The sequence below is a fragment of the Mesoplodon bidens genome (genome assembly GCF_964165515.1).
Source record: "Mesoplodon bidens genome assembly, chromosome: 10".
Lineage (NCBI taxonomy): Eukaryota > Metazoa > Chordata > Mammalia > Artiodactyla > Ziphiidae > Mesoplodon > Mesoplodon bidens.
The window spans coordinates 86,213,789-86,235,232 of record NC_138172.1 but is presented as its reverse complement, the minus strand read 5'-3'; the positions used below and the strand labels follow the sequence as shown (position 1 = coordinate 86,235,232).

At 40.4% G+C, this 21,444-nt stretch overlaps 1 protein-coding gene across 1 annotated transcript in view; it reads right to left on the bottom strand.

Moving 5' to 3' along the window:
* The window catches only part of KIAA0319, a 71,363-nt gene that overhangs the window by 20,620 nt on the left and 29,299 nt on the right, over positions 1–21,444 (bottom strand). The window contains exons 4-11 of the mRNA XM_081245384.1: positions 20,436–21,178; positions 17,550–17,742; positions 14,828–14,926; positions 13,550–13,647; positions 12,578–12,665; positions 11,528–11,620; positions 10,080–10,212; positions 2,154–2,382 (exon numbers count right to left, since the gene is read on the bottom strand). Coding sequence (XP_081101510.1) covers positions 2,154–2,382; positions 10,080–10,212; positions 11,528–11,620; positions 12,578–12,665; positions 13,550–13,647; positions 14,828–14,926; positions 17,550–17,742; positions 20,436–21,178 — 1,676 coding nt within the window. The remainder of the gene's footprint in view (positions 1–2,153; positions 2,383–10,079; positions 10,213–11,527; positions 11,621–12,577; positions 12,666–13,549; positions 13,648–14,827; positions 14,927–17,549; positions 17,743–20,435; positions 21,179–21,444) is intronic.

Below are 21,444 nucleotides of genomic sequence, written 5' to 3'. Positions count from 1 at the left end.
CCACAACTATTGAAGCCCGCGTGCCTAGAGCCGGTGTTCTGCAACAAGAGAAGCCACCGCAATGAGAAGCCCGCACACCGCAACGAAGAGTAGCCCCCGCTTGCCGCAACTAGAGAAAGCCCACGCAGCAAGACCCAGTGCAGCCAAAAATAAATAAATAAAATAAATTTAATAAATAAATAAATAAATAAATAAATTTTGTTATTTTTCTCCATTTATTATCTTTTGAGTTGAATTTTTTGCATGTATTTCTTTTTAAAAAATTTTTACTGAAGTATAGTTGATTTAAAATGTTTCAGGTGTATAGCAAAGTGATTTAAGTTATATATATATGTGTATATATATATATTCTTTTTCAGATTCTTTTCCATTATAGGTTATTACAAGATATTGAATATAGTTCCCTGTGCTATACAGTAAGTCCTTGCTGTAAAAATAATTTTTTTAAATGCTAGGACAACAAAACTATTCAATGAGGCATTTTTTCAATTGAGTATATAGTATCTAGCTACTTCTTGCCTACAGGTTAATACCCTTTCATTTTGTTGCTGCTGTGTTGTTGGTAATATTTCCAGTTATTGCCTATGTTTGAAGTTCATGGCATCCTGAAAAGGATTTTTAACTTTAAGTCCTATTATAATTTATTTATTTTCACAGATCCCAAGATTGTCTAAAGATAAATGTGTCTGATTTATGTATGTATGTATGTATGTATGTATGTATGGCTGCATTGGGTCTTCGTTGCTGCGCACAGACTTTCTCTAGTTGTGGTGAGTGGGGGCTACTCTTCGTTGCCGTGCACGGGCTTCTCATTGTGGTGGCTTCTCTTGTTGTGGAGCAGGGGCTCTAGGCGCGCAGCCTTCAGTAGTTGTGGCATGTGGGCTCAGTAGTTGTGGCACATGGGCTCCAGAGCACAGGCTCAGTAGTTGTGACTCATGGGCTTAGTTGCTCCGCGGCATGTGGGATCTTCCCGGACCAGGGCTCGAACCCATGTCCCCTGCTTTGGCAGGTGGATTCTTAACCACTGTGCCACCAGGGAAGTCCTATGAGTTGTTTAGCTCTGGGCACATACTTCCCAGTAATTAGGGAAAGAAAATTTGGAATATTTTTTAACTGAGAAAATACAAAATATCCATCTTCCTGTTTGTATCCAAACCCCACCAAATGCAAATTCTTAACCTAACAGAAGCAAACATAGCATCTGCCACAACTCTTAGGTAGAGATGAACTCTATACCAAGTGCTCTCCAAGGGTATCTAGAGGACTCGCAGCTCTTTCAAGACCCATGCATCCAACCAGTCATTTTTAATTCATCATAATCACAAAGCACTTTCCAGAAATATCAAAAAGTAAAGTAGGTCAGTCTTCATGGAATGTCTGACTTCACCATAAACACTAATGAGAAATTTGTCTTGGACTGGTGAGATGGAGTTTGAAGGAGAAGAGGAAGGTGGTAATGTAAGGTATTATCTTTCTTCCATTAAACTCTTAAATAATAACATAACTTCAAAAATACCAAGCTGGTTAGTTCTGGCCATCACCAGAAGTAGAATAAGCAAACAGCTCACACATACTCACGCATACAAATACAGCAACATTTCAAGGTTATTATGACTTTAGACAGATATATTTGCAATCTGAACAAATCAAAAGGTAAATACAAAAAGATCTTAACAAGAGACCACTGGATCCAGAAAAGGTAACATGCAGTTTCTAAAAATAGGAGAAACAAAATAAAAAGGAATTTTCTGATAATGAGGTTTATATTAGATTATTCCTAAGGTTTATCCTAATACTAAATTAATATTTCTGTAGCAAATATTGGGTCAGACTTTTCCTAAACTAACCTCAAGTTCAAGTCATCTGTATAGGAGCTGCTTAGTTGCTATCCTGGGCTTACATAGAGTAGGTGAAGGAAAGTGACATATATTTGGAAGATTTGTGAGTTTAGCTGTTCTTCTAATAGTTGTAATGTATCAAACAATTTTATAAAACATATTTTCTGAATTTAGCTGCCCCCTTGTACCAATATTTTAGATAGATAGAGAGATGGATGGATGGATAGATGGATGGATGGATGGACGGATGGATGGATGGACAAATGAACACACAGATAGACAAATAAAAGTCTGGAGGCAGGATGGAGAACTCACCTGCATGGCCACCTCTTTGCTCTCACTCCCGGGCCCCAGGGACCACTCATAGAGGACAATCTGGTGATCATCACTGCTCTGGTTTCCATTCAAAGTGATGGAGTTTTGGGGCAAAGTTATGGTCTGATTTGGTCCCGCATTGGCAACTGGTGGATGGTCCACAGCACTGTTGACTATTAGGGCTGCTGTTGTGGAGCTAATGGCTCCATCTGAGTCTGTAACAGTCAATCTATGCAAAGGAGAGGAAGCTATTACACTGCATGAATATGCCAAGTCTCAAGGCAAGTGGTCAGTTTAGTCTGCCTATGGTACACTTCTCAGGACAACTGAGAGCAGGTGTAAATAGAAATTTGAGGATGAAGCTGAGGAGAGAACAGAGACCTGAGGTTATATTTTTTCTTTGTTTCTGTTGACTTACTTTATTTTTAGCTAGTAATATAGTCACATGATAGAGTTTTATTTTATATGGGTTTCTCATTATTCTTTGAGATGCTGGATGAAGAAACCATCCTCAGCCAACACAGAAGCCTTTCTCTACCACCTGAGACTCAAAATGTATCAGCTTTAAGTCCTGCCTTCAGGCCTGAGCATGTAGAGACAGCAAATCACTCCTGAATTTTCAGCTACAAAGTTTTTAATTTTCTCATTCTTTTCTAGAGGACTTAATATTAAGTGTTTTCAGGACACTCCTTGCAAAGCAATTTTAGGATTAAGCACTTTGAAATACAAACGATACTCTGCCTACACAAACAACACAGAGAGCTGCACTGACCCTCCTGTAGTAAACTCATTGGTGACGTGGCAACTGGATCAGTGAAATAAGGTCACTTCATTCTTCTGGGGCCAAGATTTAGTTTGGAGCAGCAATGCATGTGTAACAGGTGTAAAAAGGAATACAAGAATGAAGCTCTGGAAAGAACACAGGCCTTATTTGTAGGTAAGGTACCTGTACAGGGGGCCCCCGTATTCTGGGCCTCTATCCCACATACTCCTTACAGCCAGGGTCCAAACTCCAGTTCTCGCTCTGACAGCAAACCAAACACCTAAGGTCCTTCCTCCTCAACCAGGCTGAGTCAGGACACATTCTGGGCCCCTAAGGGAATTTCTTCCTAGTAAAATGGGGTTAGCAGTAGGCCTGCCTTGGCACTTCCCTGGCGGTCCAGTGGTTAGACTCTGTGCTCCCAATGCAGGGGGCACAGGTTTGATCCCTGGTTGGGGAACTACAAAAAACAAACAAACAACAACAAAAAAACAAAGTAGGCCTGTCTCAATGAGACGGGTAAAGAGTCATTAAATTAAAATTAATCAAAAGAACCTCATAAAGTGGCATTTCACTGTATATAAATTTTACCCCAATAAATAAGTGTTATACAAAGACTTTTAAAAATAACTTTTCTGAAGTCCCCTTAGACTTTTATGTTATAAAGTTTCCACAAGTTTACCTTAGCAAAACCCTCAGATAAGAAGTAGACAATAATTTGGCAATATATATCAAACTCCTTAAAAACATACAGGCCTCTGACCCAGAAATTTTACTTGCACTCCAAAATTTAACTATAAGAATGTTCCCCCAAACATTGAATAATGGGGTTAAATTAATTTTCTAAAATGTATCAGCATCAAACATGATGTTGCAGAATATTTAATGACACAGATATCCATAATTAATGGGAATCGAAAATCAGATCCACTCATACATGACAATTTGATATAGAAGAGATGTGGTCTTGCATATTGGGAAAGGACAGACTAGACAATAAACAGTAATGGGACAATAGGCTGATTATGCATGTGGAAACAAATAAAATTGGATCTAACCGCGGTAGACATGCAGTCAATTCTAGACAGATAAAATTTAAACATGAAAGATAAAATTTTTTAATTTTAGAAGAAAATATAGAAGGTAGCTTGTAAAACATCTTATACATTTTGATCCAAGTAAGAAAAAAGTTTCAAGTTTATGTGTATAGAAAAAGGAACATAAATATAAGTACTATACTCTTAAGGATGTTTATTCCTAGGTAGTGGAACTTTGGGAGGTATTTAATTTCCTTCTTTCTGCTTCTAGATACATTCTGTTTTTTATTTTTATAGCAAACATGCATTATTATTATTATAAGAAGAAAATATCATTTTTCTTAAACACCTGCATTGTTACTTGTCTCTTGAAACCTATATTTCTTCTGGATCAAGCTGTGGCGGCCAGTGTGGTAAACTAAAAATAAATACATGACATGTTTTTTTTAGTTCCCCAACCAGGGATCAAACTAGTATAAATACCTACTCAGCAAAGAATATGGCAGATAAGCATACGAAAAGATGCTCCACATCATACAGTATCAGGGAAATGCAAATTAAAACAACAATGAGATACCACTACACACCTATACTATGGCCCAAATCTGAAACTCTGGCAACACCAAATGCTGGTGAGAATGTGGAACAACAGGAACGCTCATTCATTACTGGTGGGAATGCAAAATGGTACAGCCACTTTGGAAGACAGTTTGGCAATTTCTTACAAAACTAAACATACTCTATAAGAGGTGCTGACTTTCAGACAATAAGGTTGCAGCTGGAAGCTACTAGCAGATATTGTTTTGAGAATGACTGGTGGTGTCCTTAGATCCCATACAGTTCAGAACATTCAAGTTCTCAGCAATACACAAACATGTCTGAAATCACATCCACAATGATCACCTAAGTTTTACCTTGGATAAACAAACAAAAGCTACTCTATTTTGACTTTTAAATGCATTCTCCTCCTGAAGGGCCACACCAAATGTACAATGTATGTTTAGTAAGCCACAAAACAGGTCACCAAAAAACCCCACAAAACACCAAGCATACTCTTACCGTACAATCATTCTTTTTGGTATTTACCCAAAGGGGTTGAAAACTTCTGTCCACACAAAAATCTGCACATGAATGTTTATGGCAGCTTTATGGACAACTGCCAAAACTTGAAAGCAAGCAAGATGTCCCTCAGTAGGTGAATGAATAAATAAACTGTGGTGCATCCAGACAATGAAATATTACTCACCACTATAAAGAAATGAGCTATCAAGCCATAAAAAGACACGGAACAATCTTAAATGCATATTACTACATGAAAGAAGCCAATCTGAGAAGGCCACTTACTATATACTTCCAACTGTATGATACTCTGAAAGAGGCAAAACCATGAAGACAGTAAAAAGGTCAGTTGTTACCAGAGGAGGGGGAAAAGGAGAGGGATGACTAGGCAGAGCACAGAGGATTTTTAGGGCAGTGAAAATACTCTGTATGATACTATAATACTATCATACTCTGTATGGTACTATAATGATAGGTATCTGTCATGATACATTTGCCCAAACATATAGAATGTACACCAAGAATGAACCCCAAGGTAAACTATAGAGTTTTGGTGGTCATGATGTGTCAGTGTAGGTTAATCCTTGGTAAAAAATGAACCATTCTGGTGAGTGATGTTGATAACAGGGAGACTGAGCATGTGGGGAGCAGGGGACGTATGGGAAATTTCTGTATCTTTCAATTTTATTGTAAACCTAAAACTGCTCTCAAAAACATAAAGTTTAAAAAAAAAAAAAACCCCACACATGAGCACTGGATGCCCCATGTGGCTATTCACTCTACCCTTACAAGGCCTATAGATTCCCAGAAATCCACTCAATAATAAAATAAGCTTTCAGAGCTAGGTAAATTTCTCTTTTTTTTTATTGGGGTAAAGTATATATAACTTACCATTTTAACCATTTTTAAGTGCACAATTCAGTGGCATTAAGTACATTCACATTATTGTATAACCATTACCACTATCCATCTCCAGAACTTTTTCATCATCCCAAACGGAAACTTTGTACCCATTAAACACTAACTCCCCATTTCTCCCCTACCACCACCCCATGGCAATCACTATTCTGCTTTCTATCTCTATGAATTTGACTACTCTAGGCACCTTAACTAAGTGGAATCATACAATATTTGACCTTTTGTGAGTGGCTTCATTCAGTTAACCAAATGTCTTCAAAGTTCAGCCATGCTGTAGCATGCCTCAGAAGTTCATTTTTTTAAGGCTGAATAATATTTCTTTGTATGTACATACCTCATTTTGTTTACTTATTCATCGGTTGATGGACATTTGTGTTGTTCTATTAACATTGGAGTATGCTATAGCCTGAATGTTTTCTGTTCCCCCAAAACTCATATGTTGAAACCTAATCCCTAATGCGACTGGTATTTGGAGGTGGGGCCTTCCCCCCGCCGGTGATTAGGTCATGAGGGCAGAGGCCTCCTGAATGGGATTAGTACTCTTACAAAAGAGACCTCAGAGAGCTCCCTTACCCCTTCTGCCATGTGAGGACACAGTGAAAAGATGGCTGTCTATAAACCATGTGAAGAGGGCCTTCACCAGACACCAAATCTACCAGCACCTTGATCTTGGACTTCCCAGCTTCCAGAGGTATGAGAAATAAATTTCTGTCATTTAAAAGCCCCCCAGTCTATGGTTATTTTTGTTATAGTAGCCTGAATGGACGAAGATAGTATACAAGCATCTATTTGAGTCTCTGCTCTCAGTTCTTTGAGGTATATATCTAAAGTGAGATTGCAGATATGGCAATTCTATGTTTAACTTTTTGAGGAATTGCCAAACTGTTTTCCACAGCAGCTCTACCATTTTCCATCCCTACCAGCAATGCACAAGGATTCTCATTTCTCCACAGCCTCACCAACACTTGTTATTTTCCATTTTTTAAGTAATAGCTATCCTAATGGAGTAAACTGCTTCTTAAGCTGAGATTTCCAATAAACCAAAACAGAAGTTTTTACAACATGTGTAAAATCTAAAGCACTTTAGAGCACCTCTGTGGACTTTTTAGTCAAAGATGAATCCAGTCAGATGCCTGAGAGTTTCTTAACCTGGCTAGACTTCTGAGGATTCATAAATACATATGTATGGGCTCCTTCTCTGAAATCATCATATTCTTAAAGCAGTATATGAGGTCTTAAAAATATAATAAGCTAAAATGTATGGGGTACAGCTAAGCAGCACTTAGAGGAAAATTATACCTGTGAAAGATTTATAAGCTTTTAAGGAAGCTCTAATATGAATGAACCAAGATTCTACTCTAAGAAGTTAGAAGAAAAAGGACGAAGTAAATCAAAAGCAAACAGAAGTAAGGAAATAGTAAAGAGCAGAAAAGAACAAATTAGAAAACAGGCAAATATAATTAAAACAGTTCTAGTTAGGGTTCCTTGAGAAGATAAACAAAATTAACAAAGCCCTTAATTAGACTTATCAAGAGAAAAAGAACACAAATCACCAATATTGGAAATGAAAAAGAGGTTATCAGTACATATCCTACAGACATGAAAGGATTATATGAAAATACTATGAACAACTTTATGCCAAAAAATATGATAATTTAGAAGGAATGGATGAATTTCTTGAAAAATACAACTTACTAAAAACTGACACAAGAAAAAAACAGATAACACATCATCGTTAATCAACTATACTCCAATATAAAATAAAAATTAAAGAAAATAAAATAAAATAAAAAAGAAAAATTTAAAAAAACCCAGAAAATCTAAATAGGCTTACATCTATTAAAGAAATTGAATTTGTTATCAAAACTTTCCCCAAAAGAAAATTCCAGACCCAGATGATTTTACTGGTGAATTCTATAAAACTTTCAAGGAAGAAATACCACCAGTTGTTCATAAGTATTTCAGAAAATAAAGGAGGATGGATCATTGGTCAACTTGTTTTATTAGGCCAGGATAATCCTCATATCAAAACCTTGTGACAATGCAGAGAGAGAGACAGAGAGAGAGAAAGAGAGAAGAAGGCACAGACCAAATCTTTCATGAAGACAGACATAAAAATCCTGACAAAAATACTATCAAGTTGAATCCCATGCTACATAAAAAGAATATCATGATCAAATAGGGTTTATCCCATGAATGCAAGGTGGATTTAACATTCAAAAATCTCACACAATACATAAAAATAACTCAAAATAGATCACAGATCTAAAAATAAAACCTAGACCTATGAAACTTAGAAAAAAAAACAGGATCTTTGCAATCTTGGGATTAAACAAAGGTTACTTAGATAGAACACAAAAAGCATGAAACAGGGCTTCCCTGGTGGCGCAGTGGTTGAGAGTCCGCCTGCCGATGCAGGGGACACGGGTTCGTGTCCCGGTCCGGGGAGATCCCACATGCCGCAGAGTGGCTAGGCCCGTGAGCCATGGCCGCTGAGCCTGCACATCCGGAGCCTGTGCTCCGCAACGGGAGAGGCCACAACAGTAAGAGGCCCGCATACCGCAAAAAAAAAAAAGCATGAAACATAAAAGAAACAATTGATAAATTAGACAATCAAAATTTTAAACTTTTGCTCTTTAAAAGATACCATTAAAAGAACAAAACGCCATATACTGGGAAATATCCACAACACATATATAAAATAAAGAACTTGTTTTGGAATGTATAAAAATCTTACAACTAAGTAAGATGTAATTTTTTTTTTTTTTTTTTTTTTTTTTTGCGGTACGCGGGCCTCTCACCGCTGTGGCCTCTCCCGTTGCGGAGCACAGGCTCTGGACGCACAGGCTCAGCGGCCATGGCTCACAGGCCAAGCCGCTCCGCGGCATGTGGGATCTTCCCGGACCGGGGCACGAACCCGTGTCCCCTGCATCGGCAGGCGGACTCTCAACCACTGCGCCACCAGGGAAGCCCCAAGATGTAATTTTTAAAACAGGAAAAAGATCTGAATGGAGACTTCACAAAAGAAGTTATATGAATGGCCAGTAAACATCTAAAATATGCTTAATATCATTAGTCAACAGGAAAATGCAAGTTAAAACCATAATGAGATACAACCACCCATCAAATTAGATACAATTAAAAAGACTGATTACACCAAGTGTTGGTGAGGATGTGGATTCTGGAACTCTCATCCACTACAGGTGGGAATGTAAAATAATACACCCACTTTGGAAAAGAGTTTGGCAATTTCTTAAAATGTTAAACATAAGCTCACTGTAGAACCTAGCCTTTCCACTCTTGGGTATTTACTCCACAAAAATGAAAATACATGTCCACACAGACTTGTACACAAATGTTCATGGCAGCTTTCTTTGTAATAGTTCAAAGTTGTAGACAACCCAATGTCCATACTAGATGAAAGGATAAATTGTGGTATATCCATACATTGGAATAGTACTCAGCAACAAAAAGGAACACACTTATCAATAGAGACAACACCATGAATGAATCTCAAAAATCATTTGCTGAGTGAAAGAAGCCAGGCAAAAAGGAGCACATACTGTACAATTCCATTTATGTGAAATTCTAGAAAGTGCATGATAATTTAAAGTGGGGGAAAGCAGGTTAGTGGTTGTTCAAGGACAGGAATAGAGAGAGGTTTGAATTGCAAAGGGGCATGAGAAAACTTTTGGGGATGATGGAAATGTTTATTATCTTGAATGTGACAATGGTCTGACAGGTGTATGCAAATGTCAAAACTCATCAAATTTTATACCTTAAATATGTTCAGTTTATTCCATTTCAGTTATATCTTTAAAAGTTGTAAAAAGATAAAGAAACAGGTAAATCATATAAATCTGCCTCACTTTCACTCTGAAGATAGAAACTTTCTTTCACATATCTCAACACAGCAAAATAGATGCCATCCCATACTATTCCTGACAACCAAATCCAAAGGTTTCCAATAAATACACACTTGTACTTTATATTATTGATGACGGTATCAGAGTATAAAGTGGCTGACAACCAAAGCCCCAGAGGAAACCAAATCTGCCCTGCCTCCTGAGTAAAATGAAAAGAAGCACAATGTTCTATCGGCATCTATCGGAAACAGTCAAATTATCAGTGCTGGAAAGCGAACCCACTTGCCTGAAAGTATAGTTTCCAGGAACAAGGTTAGACAGATGTAAGACAGGGGTATCAGCTGAGGTCTTCTCCTCTTGGAAGGGCCCATTAACTTCTTCCCAGTGATAACTCACTATTTTAGTATCATCTGTACTGTCTAGAAAGATTGACAAATAAGTGAAAACTAGAATTAAATACAAGAATATTAAAACATACGTTTTGTAATTTACATTATTGGGGTTTACATTTGAGTTTATATGAAATTATATAATTGCACAGATTTCAAAGGCCATATATTATGTGTTAGAAGGAGGATTACTTCTTCTCTCTAAATTATCATCATGATTTTTCTCCTGGATTTCCACCAGATTTGAGTGAGGGTGTTTCAACTCAGTTGTGAATTTAAAAAGCAAAGTGACAGGCACTACTGCTTTTTTTTTTTTAACTCACATCAACTACAGCACACAATATCTTACTGATAATCAAATAGGTATCTGAACTGACAGATTCATAAAGAATTGAGATGCTTCTATATAATTACAAAACACCTTTTACCACCCTAATCATTAAGTGTAAATCCAGATAAAGGTAGTATCCTACATGAAAACCTCCTATTTCTACTTTAAAAGACAGCAAACAAAATGTACTAAGTAGAATCACAGAAGTTTAGACCTGGAAGGGATCCAGTTTCATCGAATTCATTTAAGGAAAGAAAAGTTCATGCAACAGATTAATAATTCTGAACCGTTTCCTGTAACTAAATCACACTGAATTAGAGGAATCAAAATGTAATGTATTTTCTCATGTAAATATTTCATTTAAAACAGGCTTTAGGGACTTTCCTGGTGGTGCAGTGGTTAAGAATCCGCCTGCCAGTGCAGGGGACATGGTCCAGGAAGATCCCACATGCCACAGAGCAACTAAGCCCATGCGCCACAACTACTGAGCCTGCCCTCTAGAGCCCGTAAGCCACAACTACTGAGCCCTTGTGCCACAACTACTGAAGGCTGCGCGCCTGGAGCCTGGGCTCCACAACAAGAGAAGCCACCGCAGTGAGAAGCCTGTGCACTGCAACAAAGAGTAGCCCCCGCTCGCCGCAACTAGAGAAAGCCCGTGTACAGCAACAAAGACCCAACGCAGCCAAAAAAAATAAATAGATAAAATAAATAATAATTTTTAAAAGTGATTTCCAACTGCTCATCACATATACTACATTGCAAGGAGATTCTTTAATAATTGTTTTAATTCCCATCAAATAGCTAGACCCTAAAGAATTTTTTCATACATAACTGAAGGGAAGTTCAGCCTAAGACAGAGAAGTTGTGCTAAAGGAGCTGAAGGACTTGAAGATACAGATAGTTGCTCATCTATTGGTGAGTTAGCCCATAAGTCCTCACAGCCTCAACAGAGACCTCCCGTTACGTCTCATAGTGCAGAGGGCAAAACCCCATGAAGTACAGCAGGATACCCACGGCTGCCATCGATGAGGGCTGACGTCAGAGGCAGAGTGAGCTCCTGTCTCTCGGGAGAAACAACTGCCACGGGAGGCAGGTTGACTCTTCCGGCTGTGTGAGAGAAAAAAGGACACGGGCTGAGCCCAAGTTGTCACCACCCAAATAAACCATCTGATTTTCAAAAATTGGTTATAAATATCCTGTCCTGCAGGCCTCAACTATGGAAAGTACTTTTAATGTTTTGGAACCCCCCTATACACTTTAGGAGCATGTCTGCAGGTTTAGATTTTTTGTATGAAAGCCCAGGCTCAATGAACACATGTAATAACAAGCAAGGGGTTGGTCACAGAACCTGAGCAGCAACTGCAAATGAGGAGCAACAGAGGAGGGTTCCAGCTCCTACGATTAGCTGGCTCTTGACTCTTTGAAGCCCCGCCCCCAGCCCCGCCCCCACCAACCACGTTTAGCTCTAAGACTAACCAGGCAGCATGTGCAAAATGGGGAGCTGTCAGCCCCTGGGGAAGAGGCTGGAGGTGAGGTTGGCACTGAGCTGGCCCACATCCCTTGTGCCCAGAGGAGGGGGTGGCAGAGGCCCAAGGCCCATGCTCCATGCACTGAGCCAGGGCTGTGACCACCCAGACAAAGGGCCACTATTTCTAATTCACACCAGTGCGCTGACCTATGGACTAGTGGTGGCCTGTAAGGACCAGGGGGCTTGAAAGCCCATGGCATACATTTCCCTTGACCCCTGAGTTGCTCCCTTCACCTAAGGACAAGCTGAGTCACGGGGAATGGAGGTAGAAGGGTGAATGCAGCAAATGTCAGACGGAGGACGCTATTGCCACACCTAAGAACAGCAAGCAATAACCTTGCAACCTTCCACAGCAGTGTCAAGCAAGTACTAAGAATTATACAGAAAGAAGAAAGAAAAACCCCGTATAATCTTTGCATGTTTTCTCTACAATGGAGCCTAATGTAAAACTAAAAAAATATATTACCATGTTATTCAGGCACCAAAAATTGAGATAAATCTGTAAAACAGGAGGCTGTCCTCTTACACAGGCTTACCTGGCTTAACGGTGACATTTACAAATCCCTCTCCAAAGGCATTTTCACTAGAAACTGCTACTTTGAAGGCATAAAGTCCTACTGACAACTGCAAGATAAAGAAAAGTTATACTGATAAACATGCAAACAACAGGATGGGTCCACTGCCTAGAAAATCCTTAAATATTCCAGAAGCCGTTCTCCTGGAATCAGCATAGAGAAGGGGCTCGGGACCTGCGGACACACTGCCACATGTCTGAAGCCTATACTCTGGAACACTGAAGATCACTCAGGAAGGCCTTCAGCTTAGTTACAGATGTTCACGGGGCTTACAGAGGCATATGTAACATGGACCAACCGAGGGTGGCAGTTCTCAGACTTGAGTGTATGGGAATCTTGCATTTTTACCAAGTAGTTCTGGTGGGTCAGCTGCCAGTGGTCTGGGTACCAGACTTCGAGAAACAGCGCTCAGTGGCATAGGGGTGATGCTAACTCATGTTGCACCAGTAGCTGTGCAGTATCAGAAATGAAGAGAACATAATCATCTATGGGCCAAGAAGAGGGAACATTTCTTCTTGTGAGTGCTTATATCTTGAAGCAATATTTGGTAGTCAAACCATATGCGAACTGGAATGGAATTTTTGGCAATCCTAGAAATGTGCCTGACGAAGAATCAGAGATGACCAGAATGTCTCTAACACTGCAAAGGGAGCAAGAGTTGGAACACAGGCTTTAACCTCACTACAGAGACCCATACCAGCCTGAGCCAGCCTCTCTTCCCTGGGCTGACATGCCAAGTAAGTCAAATAAAGAAAAGATCCCGGAAGCCCCTTTCTTTAAATCTACCTGTCTACCTACATGCTTGAAACTTGATTCATTTATATTCTTCTTTTAATCTTAATCATAAGAGAGACTTCTAGGTTCAACAGCTAAGAAGGTGTTACCTGAATTCTAAGGTATGCTGTCAGTTACTACCAGTTACCAGTTACTTACCTGAGAGACGTTAAGAGTTTGCGTGTGTCTTTGTTTTATTTCACCTTGGTAGTATTCAGGGTGGCTTATTAAACTCCATTCATAGTTGTAGGTTGTTTCTGAGAGCAAAGAAAAATATGAGTAGTTATAAACTCTTAGAAGTCACTACAATCTGGGCAGAGGGAGGAAAGTGACAGCCTTCAATCTACTAGCAGAAATTCATTTAGATATACTGCACTCAACTTTCAACTATCATCCAAGTAAGGAACAGTAAGGTATCTATATCTTTTTAATGTAAAATTTCTTTGTTATTATAAGAACATACAACTTATAAAAAATTTAGAAAATATAGAAAGTTTTTAAAAAATTGCCCTAATTTCATTGTTAGCATTTGATGACTTTCCTTCCAGACTGCTACATCTGACTATACATATAAATTTTAACATAGTATAATCCACTGTACTTTTCTCCTTTTAAGAAAAGGCAAGGAGATTTAAATTCATTCCATCTGTCGTAGGGGTTTATAGAAGGCCATAAGAACAGATTAAATCTCTTTATATTAAGATGAAGCTGTCTTCCACCTTGTGATTCTAGTAATAGTTAAAGCACGAGTTACCTCAGCTGAAAGGATTAAATGACAAATGCCAAGTATTAACATCTATGCTTAAATTTTGATCCATGTGTGATAGGGAAAAATGAATAAAGGAACTAACCTGAATGAGAAATATTCAAACACCGTAAAAATGAACATACTTTAAGAAAGAATGCATTTGACAGGTCACAGGAATAGGTCAAATGTTTGCTGAAGAGCAGAGTTCTGGATCAGCAGAAGAAAGAGTATTTTAAACATTTTTTGAACAACTGGTGTGAGGATCTTGAGAACCTGAGAGACGTGTTGCCACTGCAATATCTGCAAACAACCTTTGTGCACGTGCTACCTCCCTCACCTGACAGTGGAATTTTCCCAGGCTCTGTGGGTTATTACAAGTCAAAAGCTGGTAAATGGAAACCTCTCCTGTTCTAAGATATCACTCTGCTTTGCATCATCAGAAATGTATGACTTTTTATCCTGACCAATTAAAGGAAATGTTCTGTATTTAATTCCTATCCTCTCGCTCCATTTTAAACTATTTCAATAAACTTTAAAGCTTATGATCATCAAAGCCTTGTCATCCACTCGAGAATGACATTCACTACGTTGTGAAAATGAATCAAAGTTGTAAATAACCAGTAAAGACACCTTAAGGACACACCAGCTAATGGGCCCCTACTGGTCCCAGAGGAAAGTCAAACTCTCACCTGCAGGTGGCGCTGGCACAACAGACGCCTTCAGTTCAACTTCATTTTCCGGCAAAGTTATTACTAGGTTATCACCAGCAGACACCATGAGTTCTTTCACTAAAAGTTAATTAGAAATAGTACATTTCATCATATACTTCAATGATGTTAAATTACTGCCCTATGATAGATTTGTTTTTAGTATCCATAAAATAAAATAACACATATTTTTGTAATAGTTCTTCATGCGATTTTATCTAAGATACTTTATTCCCTCTGGCTAGTAACTGAACTGTGTCCTATATTATGTTGCAGGGTAGATTTCTTAAATTTAAAGCTGTCAACGTGAGTAGGCACTGTGGAGAAAATAATGCTTCAGATCGACTGAGCAAGGTGTCGGTGACAAGAGCTGCGTGAAAACAGGTAGTGTACTGCGGATTGGGTCTATTTTCTCTCTTGCTTCCAGCTTTGCTTGACCCCCTGGTATGTGCTATTTTTAGTCTTAAAAAGATGGAGTGTAATCATAAGTGTTTCTGTAGCATTAATCACACGCCATTCAGTTCTGATAGTAACTCCATGAATTACTGCAATGGTCTTGCTCTTGGAACCTTTCCAAGAGAAAAGCCAGTCAACCTCAATATAAAAAGGCTATTTTAACTCAAGCAGCAGGCACATCCACTCTCATCAGCAGCACCTAGTCACTAAATCAGCATTCAGAACAATGCTTGTTGCCTTGCTCTATAACCAGGATTATATTGATACATTCAATTGGCTTGACTCAACTGGACGTTAGTCTCCCTTGTAAAATACAATTGATACGTCAAGATATCACATAGAGAAAAGCAAAGACTTAAAAAAAAAAGCTGAGTGCTCTCTAGAGGTCCTAGCTGCTTGGAGGTGTGAGATGGAGATGTGGCTCATTTAAATCTACTTCTCTCAGTCTGTACTCAGTCCCTCGAGTGCCTTCCTAGACCAGCTGCAGAGGCTTCGCTGCCCTCTCTGGCTCTTCTTCCCTGTCACTTTCACTGACTCTTTTCAAGAAAAATCAGCAATTGTGGACCTAAAAGGGATATTGGTCCAAACCCATCATTTTACAGATAAAGAAATTGAGCCCTGGAGAGGCAATGTAAGTTGCTTGAGGCTACGTGGATCATTAGCAATAGATCCACCAATATCTAACTAATTTAAACTGTATTTATTTCAACAGCCACTTACCTACAAGATTAAACTCTGAGAGGCTCTGTTCCAAGGACTTGAAGATTATCAATTCATTTCTTCCTCTAACTACTCTATGCGGTAGGTGCTACTAGAACTCAAGGATGCTAATTCCCAGGCCAGTTTCCTTTTCCATATACTGTACAGCTCCTCCACCATTAGCCTTCTCTCTACTGAAGCTCAGGATCAAAGTAAAGAACCAAAGAAGAGAGGGTGATCCGATCCTCAAAGTACATTACCCACAGAAAGCCTCGGGAAACATGACAAAAGTCTCTAGTAACTTCTTTAGCATTAAATCCCACGGGAGCTTTTCAATCCTCCTGTAACACCCGGCCCCTTCATCACTTCCTCCAACGTGGAACCCTCTCCTCTCTCCTTCTCTCAGTCCACGCTCTCCTCTTTCTCTCTTTCTCTGTCACAGCCACTCAGTCAGCTCTATAGGCTCCTTCTGCTGTCCCGGCTCCTAATACAATGACGGCTCCGAAGTTTCACCCCTCAGGCCTCTCCCCAGCCCACCCCGAGGCTCTCCCTGGAGGGCCTTCAACTATCACCTCTACACCCAAGACACCCAGTCCTTTATCTTCAGCCCAACCACTCACCTAATTTTCAGTTCCATGTGTTCATATATCTTAGTGTCCTTTTACCTTCATCGTGACCTTCAACCACTTACCAAATTCTAATGATTCTGCCCTTCTAATATCGCTTGAATCTGGCTCCTTCCCTCCATCCCTGCAACCACTCACTACAGTTTTTTTAATGGATCCTCTTGCCTCAGGTCAACCCCATACTATTTTCTTGATATCAGTCTGATCATGTCACTTTCCTGCTTCAGATCATTCAGGGATTCTCTCTACTCATCCAATAAAGCACAAATTCCTTAGCACAGAACACAGGATCCTTCAAAGTACTGCCCTGCTCACCACTCTAGACTCAGACCTTGCCATTTCCACTCCAGTTCCATGATCAGTGTCAGCCATACTGAACCCCTTGTAGATCTTCCCAAAATGCCCCTTGAGCTCTTGTCCCTCTGTTCCCTGGCACAGGCAGTGAATGAGAGGATGGGCGGGAAATGCCGAGTGTGGTGCCTGGCCCTGGGTAAGTGCTCAGTAAGTGTAATTATCATTATTGTTATTACACATGTCGCTCCCTCGACCTGAACAGCATGCCGACTCCATTTTTGCTGGCTCATCTATCCTAGCATTACCACCTCTGGAAAGGCTTCTGTGGCCCCTCTGAGCCGGTCAGCCGGGCTGCTCCTTTTCTCTCCCATAGCAGCCTCTCAAAGCACTTACTGTACTGTATCAAACCATCTATTTGTCATTCAGCCTCACCCTCTAGACTATAGAGTCAAGGAGGGAAAAGACAATATCTATTCATCTTTTTATTCCCAGAGCCTAGCATCATTTCTGGCACATGATGGATGCTCAAAAACGTGCCCGGAGGGAATGAGTATACTTTCGAAGTTGTCACTACTACATTCTACAGCGTGTCTTCAGTACATTTCTTCCAGTTATATTTTTTTAATTACCTGTCCTGGGGGCAGTAGGAGCAGATACAGGTTGCTGAGATGGGGCGGACTCAGTGGGGAGGGTGCTAGCGGGAAGGGTTGAAATGTTACGCTCTGTGCTCCATGGGGTGACTGTGAGAACTGGGCTTTTCTCCATGGTGGCTGGGCTGAACTCCAGGCTGGTTGGAGAAGGATTATGGGAAGGCATTAGGACCTAGGAGATCAATTACAGGATAAGTTGTTATGGGGGAAAAACAAAGGTTGAACTCTTCAAGACAACACCATGTCATTGACGTTTTCAAAAATTAGATTCAGTAGCATTTGAAATACCATGTCTAACATTGCAAACCACTGGAACTCTAGACCATCTCTTTTAAATATTCTTTGCTACCTGCTAAAAACGTAAGGCAACTCTGGGTTGGAGAATTATTATAGGCAAACATACACATACAGAAAACATTCAAGATAAAAAGAGAGAAAATACTTAGAGTAGCAATAATTGAAGACAATCAGATAATTCAACAATGAACAGGTTTCTAGAGTAAATGATCTCTATTCATATCATCCACTGTATATAATTTATAATTTAAGATTATGGTTATAGGGTCATCCAACTTAAAGTTTTAAATTAAATGTTATGTGCTGGGGGAAAATCTCACAACATGATAATAAAATGCTCTTCTGAGCTTCAACTGCCAGTGCCCGTATGGAGCCAGATAAGTAAAACTCAGGCTAAGAAGATAGGAGACCCAAAGGGGCGGCTGAGTGTGAGATCCACAGAAAGAAAAGCTGTAACTCAAATGTTAACTAGAGAGGGGGGGGGCACTGGTATTTATTGAAAACACAGCTACTCTTTTTTGCAGTTCACTTAGCCACATAAAAGAAGGTAAAATGTGTTAATACTCAGGGATGGGGGAAAAGAACACCATAAGACAAGTACAAGCAAAGAAAAATATGAAAACTTTGAAACGAAAAATACATCAAAGCAGGAAAAAAGCTGATAATCGCACTGCTTAAAAGAATGTTTAGCAAGTTTTAATGGTTGAGATTATAATGTCTAGTCAATTCAATCCAGCTTTCTTCACTTATTCTAACCTAAGCACTGATATCTTAAATAATATTTTCCTTTTTTAAAAAAAAAATATTAACTGGCTTATGTCCCTTTACATTCTGATTTGCTCCCTTGTATCTTGAAATACACTAAATTCTCCCATGACCTGTCCTTTTGTCACTTTACTGCCAACTGCATTCGGCTTCTCCTGATCAGCACACATGTAGTCATCCTCACCTTGTCCAGGTATTTCCCAAATGAGCAGTCTCTGAGCTCCCACTACTCTCCCCACAGTGCAGCCTCCTCCTCTAGCTCCCTGATCTTCTGCTCTTAGCACTTGAACCTTCCCTGTGTTCTGGGTATGTCTGCTCTCCCAAAGGTTCCCATTCTTTTCACCTGTGTTTTTCATGGAAAGTTCTGTACAGCTTATGTTCTCTCCTTAGTATCTTGTTCCTCCTATCCAACTGATTCTTATCACTGGTGAGTTCCAAGCAACCTCAGAACCTGTTGGGTCTTGAAGAAACTGTAGGGGGTCAGAATGTCACTCTAAAAGATAGCACTTTGGCATGCTGATTATTCTGAATGAAAGGTACCTGAGAAACAGACAGTGCAAGAAGGACACTCTGACCCTCCTTTGTCCCCCCCTGAAAGCGAGAGACAAATCTCCCATGCAAAAGGTACCCTTCCTTGCAAGGATTATCTACAACTTAATGCAGCTCAAAAAAATTTAATTGTGACTATAGGGGAAAATATGTACTTTCGTGGAAAATAAAATACTGTACCAGGAGGATAGAGGGTATCCTTATCACCACAGAGAGGAAATTTAGGGCTGAGAAGGCTGTAGAAACAAACCTCGTGTTAAAGCAACAGGCCCCAAATAGAGTCGTTTATGTTAAGCCCCCAAACCAAGACTTAATTACAGTTTCAGCTCTCCCAGAAATGGAATCTTAAACCAGTCAATCAGGAATAATTTTGAGGTAATCTGCTTGATAAACCCCTACTACCCCTTAAAGGAAAGTAACCTTGTAATAACCAACCCACTTTTTTGCCTTATATCCCTTGTTTCCACTCCTGCCTAAAAAAGTTTTTCATTTTGTACAGCTCCTCGGAGCTCCTTTATATCTGCTATACTGGATGCTGCCTGATTTGAATGCATTTTTGCTCAAACTCTTAAAAATGTTAACATGCTTCAGATACTTATCTTTAACGGATACTTATCTTTAACAGATACTTTGTCACCAACTTATTACCCCAAGCCTAATCCTCTTTGGCTTGTCAATTCTTCACAGACTGATTGTTTCTTTGTTTAAAAGATACAAAGCCTTCCTGCTTTGGTCACCTCTCATATTTTTATGGGGTCTCCAATACATACCAAAGTAAATTTGTTTTTCTCCTGTTAATCTATCTTAGGGCAATTTAATTATTAACCCAACCAAAAAACTTAGAAGGAAAGGAGAAAATTTTTTTCTGCTCCTACAAAACCTACCACGAGAGATTTGCAAAGCCTCTGGCTCCACGCGTTGTGTATATGGGCTGGCTCCAGAAACTTCTATAAAACCTCATTCATCTGACATACCGGTAGAGGCCTCTCTAAGGAGAAGCACTAAGTCATCATTACGTGGCTGACTTGTGAAGGCAGAAGAAATATTTGCTCTTTTAAACAGTCTGGTCATGAGTGCACAACAGAGGAAGGGGATGTTTTGTTTGGAAGGTTCTGAGAGTCATCTTTTTTAGACGATACCTTAATAGGTGCCCCCAAAAGGAAGCTTCGCGTGCCGTGTGTCCACATGAGGGCCGGGCTCTGAAAGTGAACTCAGCCCCTCCCACCCTCTCCTACACACACCAGCCACACCCACCTCTTTTCCAGAGCTGTTGCTGGATTGCTCCTGGAGCTGAAAAGTCTCTTTCTCCAGTTCCTTTCCGGAAGGTGGAGTAGTGACCAAGGGAAGCAAAAACCTTCCCCCGGGGGAGGGTTTCGGGGCCAGGGTCCATGCCGACTCGTTCAGCTTACGGTGCTCTGGGCCCTCCTGCTGCTTCTCCGCTGATGTTGCTGGGCTGCCTCCAGCAGAGGAGTTGGAACCTCCCTTGCCACCGGCCGGCAAGCCCCAATCCGTGTACCCGGCGCTCCCTCGGGGCTCCTGCTTGCCGATGGGCCCGAAGAGGCCCTGCTCCAGCTCCCCATCTGAGTACTCAGACATCTCCTCCAGGCCCCGATCTTTGCCCAGGAAGGCCAAGTCCTTTCTGATATCCTCAGCTGAGTCCCCCCAGATTCCTGACGGGGAACCCCTGTTCAGCATCACCTCCCCGTAGTCCAGCAGCTGTGCGGGCCTCTGGGCGGGCCTGAGCACAAAGGTCAGGTAAGACCTGATGGAGCCCATCTTTCTGGGCTCGCAGTTCTCTTTGTGAGGGCAGCTCACCAGGTAGCAGCGGCCCTCAAACCACCAGGCCAGGTCACAGCTGTACAGGTCACAGCAGGCAGATGTGCAGTCTACCACGGGGGTGGTTTGAGGCACTGGCATGATTTTGCTAGTTTCCAAGTTAGGAGAAATGATGGCATTGGAATACGTCCTCCCCTCACTGCACTGCGTACAGGCACAACCTACAAACACGCAGTCTCCAATAAGGAAGCGAGGCATATCACTTCTGGCAAGTAAATAAACCACCAGCATCTCCTATAGAAAGTCCACTGCTTTAGAGCCCATCCATCAACAGCCCCATCCATACAGCTGTCCTCCCATCCTTTCACCCCCATCCATTCATCCATAGATTCATCCACCTGTCCATCTAACCGTCCATCCTCTCTCTTTATATGATGTTACTCCACTCAGTGAAGAGAGGCATTCTTTTCTACGTGCGTATTGCTTT